Source organism: Lotus japonicus, chromosome 6 (assembly GCF_012489685.1).
Source record: "Lotus japonicus ecotype B-129 chromosome 6, LjGifu_v1.2".
Taxonomy (NCBI): Eukaryota; Viridiplantae; Streptophyta; class Magnoliopsida; order Fabales; family Fabaceae; genus Lotus; species Lotus japonicus.
In genome coordinates, this window is record NC_080046.1 from 50,527,946 (window position 1) to 50,538,584 (window position 10,639).

A 10,639-nucleotide genomic window follows, 5' to 3' on the forward strand; every position below is an offset into this window, starting at 1 on the left:
TCTTCATCTCAGAAAAAAAAAAAAAAAAACCTCAAACCCAGAAATATGATGTTTTTCCGTTAATATTTGGACGGAAAGACTAACGTTGCAAACGGGTGTAAACGTGAGGGACCATTCTTGTAATTAAATTTGGTGGGGGACTAAAATCGTGGGTTTGGTGAACGTCAGGGACTAAAGTTGCAATTAAAATCTAAATAAACGGACTTAAAATAGCTTAAATAGATAATTAGGTTTCTGATTTTTTCAATAGCATACTGAAACAACTTAAACAATATATAAGTGATTATTTTAAAGAAATAAGTGATTATTTCATGAACTAAGCAATAACAAACGGTTTCTATGCAAAATGTTCAATTGAGTTCAATTTGTTTTCCTCAATCAAATATTAAACATGCAGGGTTATATATGTAATTAAAATTATAATTCTGTTCTATTGACTTGAAGTTACCAAACACAACACATAAAACATTATTGTCCTGTTCTGTCCCGTTCCGTTCTGTTCTGTCATGTTCCGTTCCGTCACCAAACACTATCTTTTAGGAATAGAAGGAGAATTTCAATTTCCATTGATTTTCAGCCAAGGCCAAGCAAGGAAAGAAATTAAAAGTGAAACATGCATCTCCATAAAATTAGCGATATGCAGATAACAATACCGCTGATAAGTAGGGGATTTTAAAATAATCAGTCAAGTACTCAATTCATTATTATTATCATACTTCTTGAAGATTGAAAAAATGAAATTTTGAAAAAATTCAGCAGCTAATCAGGCAACTAATCAGCTGATCAATTATCAATGAGCTAAAAAAATGAAAAAGGAAGAAATTAAAAATACTTCTTGAAGATACCTGAGAAATCTTCTATCAAAGCAATTTCACCACACCCAGATCAGAAACACCCAGATCAGAAGAACGACGATACGTTGTTGCTATTCAGTTAGTGTTCAAGAGCTTGTGGTCTGCCCTGTGCAATGAGCATTCCATGCGATCCCTTCATATATGTGTTATGCAAACAAAAACAAAACAACCACGTAAGTAATATGAACTAATAATACACTTTCATTCATTCACGGATATATTGACATTATTTATAAGTGTTTGGTTGAGAAAATGTAGATTTAATGAAATCCTTCTTGACAGAAAATATTAACAATGGAATTCAAGTTTTAGTACTGACAGAAAAAATTCAGTTAAAGACAAAAAAAATCAGCCTAGCTTGCCCAAAGGGTCAACATCCTCACCTCATGATGGGTTGATGTACAAATATCTGCCTTCTTCTTTTCAAAAACACCATTTCTCTGCATGCCCCCAAAACGTGAACCAAAGAATGAACATTTGAAACGAAAAAGGCAAGAAATTTGCAATGAAAAAAAAAGTATTACCTTGAACACTTACACATGAATGACTGTCTTCATTAAACCAAAAATCCTTATGTATCATAGAGATAGAGCTCGGCAGAGAAATCTTGAGGCATTCACTACATTTTTTTTTATAAGCCATGAACTTTATATTGAAAAGAAGCACAAGTGAGGCATTCATTACATGACCTGATTTTCCATCAGAAAAGAAAATCATGGGAAAAATATTAGTAATAACATATTTAAAAACATGTCAATCAGCATTAATAACAAATTTATTTTGGTACATACATTAATAACATATTTAATAACACATCAATCAGCATTCAATAAATTTATTTCAATTTTGAAAAATTTACGAATTCCATCCTTGACCCAGGGCCGTGGAGAGCCTTAGGCCAAATAAGCTATGCCCTAAGGCCCCCACCCCAAAAGATACTTACTTAGGCCCCAAAAAAAATTTACTTAGGCCTACAAAAAATAGTTACTAATTATTAACAAACTTTAGCTAACTAAAATATAAAAAATGTGTGAAAACATGATAGTATAATTATGTATAGATAATATTGATAATTGTGAAAACGTGATGGAACAACTACCTATAGATAATATTGACAACTGTGAAAATGTGATACAACCACCTAAATTAAAATTGTTTGATTATTAAACTTTAGATAAATGATTTTGCAACTATAAAGTATTAAGTCTCTTTAAAATTCTCATAAAAAAACTCACTTTAGCATTTTCGCCTTAGGCCCCGAAATTTCTGTACACGGCCCTGCCTTGACCTTGAGGTTGATGTGTGAGACCTGATCGGTGGGCTTGTCTTCCTCGTTGTTGATAACGCCGACGGACATCTTCAAACACTACGATGGAACACAAAATCAACGCTGATTTTTGCTTCTGCCAGTGCTGACAAAACTTATGCTATGTACTTGGTGTGCTTGGTGCGAGCGCATGAGACAGGCGATTCATATTGAGGCTTGGAGCGATTCTTTTTTCTAAAATATATAGATAGATTCAATATAAAATTATTGATAGTGAAGATATGAGTATAAGTTGTGATCCCTCCTCTTAATTAAATTCAAATTCAAAATTAATTTGTCATCCATATCTATATCTAATTATCAGATTTCATCTAGTGAACTAAATACAAATATAAGTCATATCTAAAAATATAGTTTATCATAATCTTAATATTTTAGTTATATGGAGATAAATATTTATCATGCACATGACTAAAATGTTAATTCTTTAAAAAGCTTTAAGATATTTTATTTTTGGAGAAAATTTAGATTAAGAAACCCAAAAGACCCAAACTACCTTAACCCTATATATATAAACCATACCCTATACACCACGTTTCATGTATATCACACTCTTTCTCTCTTTCTTTGCTATCAATACCTCGTTCAATGGGAACCGCGATTCTTCAAAGAGGGTTACGCTACGATACGACGTCGTCGCATCCCACTTCACCTCCTGCCAAATCGCACAAGAATCACAACCCTAACCCTAACCCTAGCCCTACCGCAACTCGCCGCCGGAACCGGGCTCCGGCCGCCGTTTCGCAAGACCGTGATCGGGGCCGCCGCGACGGCGATCGGTCATGCGTGGTGGTAAAAAACCCTGGTGCGAATCTCGTGATGGGGCAGGTCAAGATTCTCAAGAGAGGCGAGAAGCTAAGCCCTGAGCCCGCCACCGCCGCCGCTGCGAAGAAGAAGATTGAGGGAGGTTTCGATTCGGTTTTGGGAACCACGGATCGGTTCGGTCCGGAACCTGAGACGGTGCAGAAGCAGGTTAGGGTTCCGGATTTGAAGGACGCGAGCGCGATGTTTGCTGGACCGACTTCGTTGGTGTCGCCGCCGCCGAGCTCCGTTCCGGTCCCGATATTCCTCAAGAGGGAGAATCTCGCTGCTACGGCTTGTGATTTGATGCAGTTGCTGCGCGTGGTGAATTAGACGATGATGATGGATTGGTTGGTTCTGTTCTCTGGATTTCACTGTTGATGATGATGATGGATTGCGTGTGAGACGCGAGGAACTGTTGGCTACTTTCTTGGGAAAACTGTTTGATCTTGTCACAGAGTGTCACTGGCTTCCTTTGATTTTTCTATCAAGAGGATTGCCGTTGGGCACGAGTGAAGAAAGTGATGGAAAATTCGAAGGCTGAAGAGCAAAGCAAGGCTTGTAGGAATATCAAAGATTGTAACTATTTGGTTTCTGAAAAGGGTGGCTTTGTGTCAGTTTATAGGTAAGGTTAGTGAGTGCGTTTGTATGGGTCTAGTTATGATGTAAATTCAGGGGTTCTTATACTCTGATTGGTAGGGAGCACTTCAAAATCTAGTGTTTGAAGTTAGAATGCATATGAAATAAGTAGCAAATTTGTGTTTCTTAGATGGGTGTGTTTGATCTTAAAGTCAGTCACTCTTGTTGATGTAGTTTTGAAATTCAGTGTAATGAATTTTCTGGTATTTGCAGTAATACTTGATAGTTTATAGTTTATATTGTTTGTTTATGGTCATTGAGATTGAGATATAGCTGCTTGACTCTGTGAAGAACCATGTGAATGTTATTTTCTCTGGCAAGGTGCAGTTCATCAGATGGAATTTTCAGGTGTGATTTGCAGGGGCTAGCGGCGAAATGCAAATTTGATGTTTCGTATGTATATCAATGCAAACAACATGATGCTTATTTGGGCTGCTTTATGAGTTAACTCTTTGCATGCATTATAAAATGGTTTGGTGACAATTATCTGGGAACTGAACTTCAGTCATGTTGAATGCCAGAATGGTTGGATAGTAAATTGATATTTCCCACAAATTGCATCTTCTTGAATAGAACCTAAGCAGCTGTATTAAAACTAGAAATCCATGGCAAAGCAGCTGTTTGGCATTAGAGAGACTAGTAATTCAGTACCAGCATTACTATTATTGAACAGCTTCTGCACCAAACAAAACAAAATAGAAAATATTGTCTCTACAAACTATTTTGATCTAATCTTGAATGTTACAAAATTACAACTATTTATTCAATAATCTCATCATACATGCTCACTTTTTACACTAAGCTCGTTTTATGAATTACAGTTTTGCATAATTTCAGTTCCTAAATGCTCCATGAGCAAATTGTGATCAAATTCTTCAGTGCAGTAATTCAGTACCTTGGATCTGTGGTAACCAAATTGCATTACCGGATTCCTTGGCACTTATACCCTACCACCATCGGTTTCAGGCAGTATCATTTTCCAGAACCAGTGCTTCCTCCACATAAATGACATCTCTTCAATGGGAATCCCCTTTGTTTCAGGTAGGAAAAGAGAAACAAATATGGTCATGATTGTAATCCAGCCAGCAAAAAAGAGAAAGATCCCAAACTTGAATGAGCAGAGAAGAGCAAGGAAAGACTGGGCAATTATGAAAGTGAACAGAAGGTTCACAGCAACTGTGATGCTTTGCCCTGCTGACCTGATTTCTAATGGAAATATCTCACTAGGAACTGTCCACCCAAGTGGCCCCCATGACCATCCAAAAGCTAGAACAAATAGGCAAATAAAAACCACAACCAATATAGAAAAGCTTTTGGACAATTCTTGGGTGTCTCCAAACTTGATCCCCAAAATGATGGCAACTATAACCTGCGCATGTGTAAAATGAAGGTAAAATCAATCTCTTACAATATATATTATATAGTCAACTGCACCTCTTTTGAGAAAATAGGAAATCTGTAAGAACAAATTTTCAGGTGTTACTTGGCTTTGCAAATTATATCTATATGCAACCATTTCAACCATATATTCATATAGTTTGATGCTAGGAAAATTAGCCCCTTCATCTAAGATGAGCTCTTAAGTTACTGATCATGCAAACTATAGCATGTCTTTTATGTCAACTTATCCAGAAGCTAAGCTTATCTCGAGAATTGATTATGACATTACAATCAATTGTAGAGTGCATGTTTGAAAATCATTCTGCAGTTGATTCTAAAGCCATAATCAATTTAGCTGATCTAAACGTGCTACTAGTTTCTCCCATAATCACTTCTCCCCAACGTGAAAAATCTACTTGGTTCACCGTCTAGCATTTTCCCGAACTTCATGGATTTTTTAAGCATAGTTAGAATTTGCATGGTTTCTTACCTGACATGTGATCATTTGTATTCCACCGCTGATGAGAAGAGCTCTCCTGCCCAACTTGTCAACTGTTGCAATGGAAATGAATGTGGAAGAAGCAAGAACCCCTCCTGTCACAGCTGAAGAGTATAGAGAAGCATCCCTTCCGAATCCCATGGTTTGAAACAGCACTGGAGCATAGAACAGAATGGAGTTTATGCCAGTCAAGATCTGGAAGGTAGGCATGAAGATTGCCATCACCAACTCCGCCCTGTACCTTCTTTCAAGGATGTTACGAAACGGGTGCTTTATAGAGTTTGCCAACTCACTTGCATCAACCATGTCTTGAAACTCTGCATCAACCTCTTCAGTCCCTCTGATTTTTTCTAGGAGCTTCCTTCCTGTTTCTTTTGATCCTCTTTCAATTAAGCTATTGGGAGTTTCAGGAAGAAATAACCCTCCTACAGTCATCAAAAGAGCTGGTATTGCAGCCAAGCCTAGGGATAGCCTCCACCCCCAAGGTCTAATCTTCTGTGTTCCATAGTTGACCATGTTGGCTGTGAAAATCCCAAAAGTGGTTGCCACTTGAAACATCATGTTCACGCCTCCTCGAAGATGGGTTGGTGCCATCTCTGACAAATAAAGAGGAACAGCCTTCAAAAAAGAACCATGAATAGGAGGCTCAAAATTTGTCAACTTTTAAGGTATAGTTGTATTATCTTCTAACTTCTAACTCAAAACATATTCCATAACATTACTATCTTTCCTTTCCTGTAAATTTTGAACTCATGCTAACATTTAGGGCTATGTTTAAACATCCATGAGTACCAATATAAACAAACGTTCGCATACACTTGTAGACAAAAAGTGAATAAAACTCTTCTTAGAGTGTTTGGAAATGAGTTGTGCACATAATCAAATGCAAGTATAGGAAGAAGTTACAACTTGAAACTTCAACTGGTTCCATGTTTACAGCTTTGGACACGTGGTTCCAAACAAGCACTTATTCTTATGAATTGAGATGTTCATGCTGCACTTAACTATGCTCTAACTCAGAACATAGACTGTTTTTACTAACTTTCTTTCCCTGTAAATTTTGAACTCATGTGGCCATTTACATCTTTATTGTGAACAAACACCCTACAAAGTGTTTGATACTTCTTGGGGTAATCTAGAGCTAGGCTTTAAACAGAGAAAAATCTGGGTTTCTCCTTTTGTCTAGTTTTTATTTTCAATGTTCTACACCAAAAAAGAAAGAAATTGTATCTGCATAAGGATTGAACATGGTCAGAGAAATGGGTTACTACCTGGTTCCCAAATCCAATGCCAATACCAAGCATGACCCGGCCGAAGATCAGCATTTCCAGGTTAACAGCTGAAGCGTTCAGAGCAGATCCAATTAGGAAGCTGATACCACCACCAATGATACTCGCTCGACGTCCGTACTTCCTTGTAATGGGAGAAGCCACCAGGGATGCAATTAAACCAGCAATGTAAAGAGATGAGGTGAATGCTGCAAGGCCCTGATTGTCATACTTGCAGTAATTGTTTTCATGTGCATGCATTTTGCTTCTGTACACTGAGGGGAAGAAATCTTCAAGAAAATCATCCATGGAAGTAACCCCACCTATTAACCATGAAACATACATCAGAGAAGTTCTAAACATAAGTCTGAATAAAGTACTAAAGTACTGTTATGGCTGATTAAGGCTCTCTTTGGATTTGTGTTGGGTGAATGTGAAAGCAGGTTCACCCTACTGGCAAGTGCATTCCGTTGAGTGAATGTGTATCGGAAATTGTGATCCTAATTTACTAGTAACCGTTTTGAACTAAAATCCAAAACATACACTAAAGCATTGGAATTAATTGGAGCTATTTCTGAATGTCATCTCTCCATAGCTTGATTCACAACACTTGCTAACTCAGTTTAGGGGCAAAGAATTGGGAGATAACAGTGCATTCTATTATCAAGTATTGACAAGATTGGAAGTGATAAGGTTTGCATCAGTAACAAAGTGAATGATGAGTTTTCATTTTGAGTATGGATTATGAAAGAACCTAAACAAGTAAAATAGAAAATGAAGAAAATTATGATTCAGAGTATGGATTATGGAATGACCTGAAATCCCAATATCATATCCAAAGAGAGACCCTCCTGTGGCAGCAACAACACAGGCGATGATGACATAAGCAGTGACTCTCCCCTTATACTGTTCTGCTCTCTCCTTGCCCACAGCAGAACCTGTTGTGAACCCACCTGCCATTTCCTTAATTCTCTCTTTTCTCACACCAAAGGAGAATGCTTTTCTTCAACCTTCATTCTCATGCTGCTCAAAGTTTATAAAAGTCATACCAGTCCATTTGCTCAACAAAGACAGAGATATTAAATGATTTTGTGAAAACTTCAACTTGTGACAGATAACCATGTATTTAATGTTTGGCAGTATGTGCATGCACCAGTGGCATATATACTTCGATAGGAATATAGGATTGATATTTGATATTTTATCTTGTTTATTACTCAAAATAATTGAATGTGAACATGTAAATGTTTGACCACCTTTTTCAGCATTGTAATCGCTACTCTTAAGTACTATTAGGATAGATAATAACAATGACAATGCTGGGAGCAGACGCAATGATAATATAATAAGAATAATAACCACACTTTAGCACCAAATTGTTGAACATTGGATGATGAAAAACCAAGAAGAAAGAGGTAGGGTCAGTGTAATGTCGAGTTAGTGATGTCAAATTATTTGACTCATTAGTTTAGAAGTTTATACAACGGTTGGTGGAGTACATGTGACGTGTGTACCCAATAACCCAAATTGATGTAAGAAAAATTTGTGAAGTTTGGTTTGGGTCTTGATGACATTTAAGATCATATCTGACTTTGGTGTATTTGCCATTTGGAATCTCCATTATTTTTTAGTTTTGACTTTTTGAGTGTCATCTGTTTTGTCCTTACATGGGGTGGTATCCCATTTAGAAGGATGGAAGTAAAGTTGACATCTCACACAAGGCCGTCTCAACCCCTTGGCTAGTAAAGCTCCTGCCTTAGACCCCAAAATATTTTAGGCCCTAAATTTTTATTTTTTTAACTAGTATATATTTTAAAGGAAATTATCCAAGAATAAACTAATTAAATAACATATTGAGTGCCTAAAAGAATGGATTTTTTAAGTGCAGCATTTATTTTTAATTAAATTCAATTTATTGTGTATTTTGAATTGATAAAAAGCAGAGGAAAAGTGTGACTTTTTATTTGGTCTCTATGAATTCTTCTTCTTTTACTCTCTCCAATTCTTTCTCTATTGAAAAAGAAATTTTAAAAGAAATCAAGTATGATTATTTACTAAACGATTTTGCATCTCAAAAAGCCCAAAAAATAAATTTTATTTAAATTATTTATATAAAAAAAATTAACTTTATAAAGACTCAATTCTTAGAGTTCGCTTTAGGCCTCAATATTGGTTGAGACGGCCCTGATCTCACACAATAAGTTAGTAGCAATATCTGATGAACACAAATTATAGTGTTTAAAAATTAAAATATTTTTTACAATTATGTTATTTTAACTTATTTAATGATATTAAACCCTTATTACTTAATTTAATATATTTCAAATTCATTTAATGAATTTTTCATATTATTAAATAAATAAATAAATAAATTTTTGATTTTTTTAATCTAGTTGAATTCTGTCATGAGAAAATAGAATTGGGAAAAACAAGAAGGTGAAGGTGGAGGAAAGGCGCTTCAAGCCTAAAGGAACACAGGTTTGATAAGTCACAAGGTTTGATAAGCCTAGGATTCTTAGTAATCTTCATGAGAATTCTCTAGAGAAAAACTTAGATGGAACACTTTACCTCGCAAATCAATTTTCAATTTAGGCTTAATTGCACTTTTGGTCCCCCAACTATGGCCTTCCTGCGAAAATCGTCCCTAAACTTCAAAATTAGCAAAACTCGTCCTTCAACTATACACACAGTTGCACTTTTGGTCTTCCGTTAGCATTCCGTCAGAAATCTAACTGAAAATGATGACATGGCCTTTCTTAATTAATTTTATTTTAACTGAAAAAAAAGTTTTTTTAATTAAATAACAACAGGGTTTGACAAGTTGGTTTTTATTATTATTATTATTATGCTTCAAGTCTCCACCGTGTTCACCATCAAGTCTCCACCGTCTTCACCATCAACACAGTCCTCCTCCATCTTTTTCATTCTGATCCCAAATGCTTTGAAGGTCACACCTTTCCTCCTTCAACCTTTCAAATCCCTAACTCAAATGCATCCAAACCCATCAAACCCTTCCAAGGCGCCACTCCCTCAATCGGAGCTCCCCTCACCGAACCCAGATGCAACCAGATTGTCCCCACCATGACACCACCAGATCGAGAACCGGGACTGAGGGATCGAGCAGATCAAGAACCACCGTGACACCACCAGATTGAGAGTCTGCTCTCTGTTTTATCTTCTTCTCTGTTCTGCTCTTTGATTTCCTAGGTTTTTATTCTCTCTCACCACCACCACCACTAGATCTGCCATAATCGAACCACCACGACACCACCCTCAACCACCACCAAACAAATCCTTCTTCCTCCTACCAAATCTGGGTTTTCGGAGGCTATTTTAAGCATTTTAGTTTTTCGATCCATCAAGAGATTGTGAGGCTTCAAGTCCCTGTGCAAGATTCCATGGCCATGGCAGAAAGCAACGCCCTTACAAAGTTGGCACATCAAGCTTTTGACGGTTTTGGGTGGGACATTTTGTCGAGTTAGACGGAAAGTGCGAATGAATTTCTTGAGATTGGTATCCATGTACTCAAAGACCAAGTACAACACTGTTTTCCCTTCCTTACTCTGACCTTGTTTAAATTCCATAATTTGTATTGTTGATTCATTGGAGATGAACATGGAGGAGGATTAGATATTAATGATTTAACGCAGGGTTTAACCCATCTTCTCCATCTTGGTTCTGCTCTGGGTTATACCCTCCGCCACCTCCTGAACCAGATCTGCGTGGCGAACCAAAATGACAGTGATGAGATGGTGAAGCTTGCGGCCATGGGAAAGAGAGGAGCTTGGTGGCTGGGTTATTAATATTTTTCAATTAAAATATTATTAAATAATACCACATCAGCAATCTGTTAGATTTCTGACGGAATGCT

General features: G+C 36.8%; 2 protein-coding genes across 2 annotated transcripts; one reads left to right on the forward strand and one right to left on the reverse strand.

Moving 5' to 3' along the window:
* Nucleotides 1-2,710: 2,710 nt before the first annotated feature.
* Nucleotides 2,711-3,858, forward strand: LOC130722326 (uncharacterized). The gene has a single exon (XM_057573018.1). It carries the CDS (start codon nt 2,770-2,772, stop codon nt 3,313-3,315), a length of 546 nt encoding a protein of 181 aa, XP_057429001.1. The 5' UTR covers nt 2,711-2,769; the 3' UTR covers nt 3,316-3,858.
* Nucleotides 3,859-4,223: 365 nt separating this feature from the next.
* On the reverse strand, nt 4,224-7,850 carry LOC130722325 (sugar transport protein 7-like). Its single transcript, XM_057573017.1, has 4 exons — nt 7,584-7,850; nt 6,772-7,091; nt 5,492-6,118; nt 4,224-4,990 (listed from the first exon to the last, which is right to left on the reverse strand). The coding sequence occupies exons 1-4, from the start codon at nt 7,726-7,728 to the stop codon at nt 4,562-4,564; spliced, it is 1,521 nt and encodes a 506-aa protein (XP_057429000.1). The 5' UTR covers nt 7,729-7,850; the 3' UTR covers nt 4,224-4,561.
* Between the last annotated feature and the right edge of the window lie 2,789 nt (nt 7,851-10,639).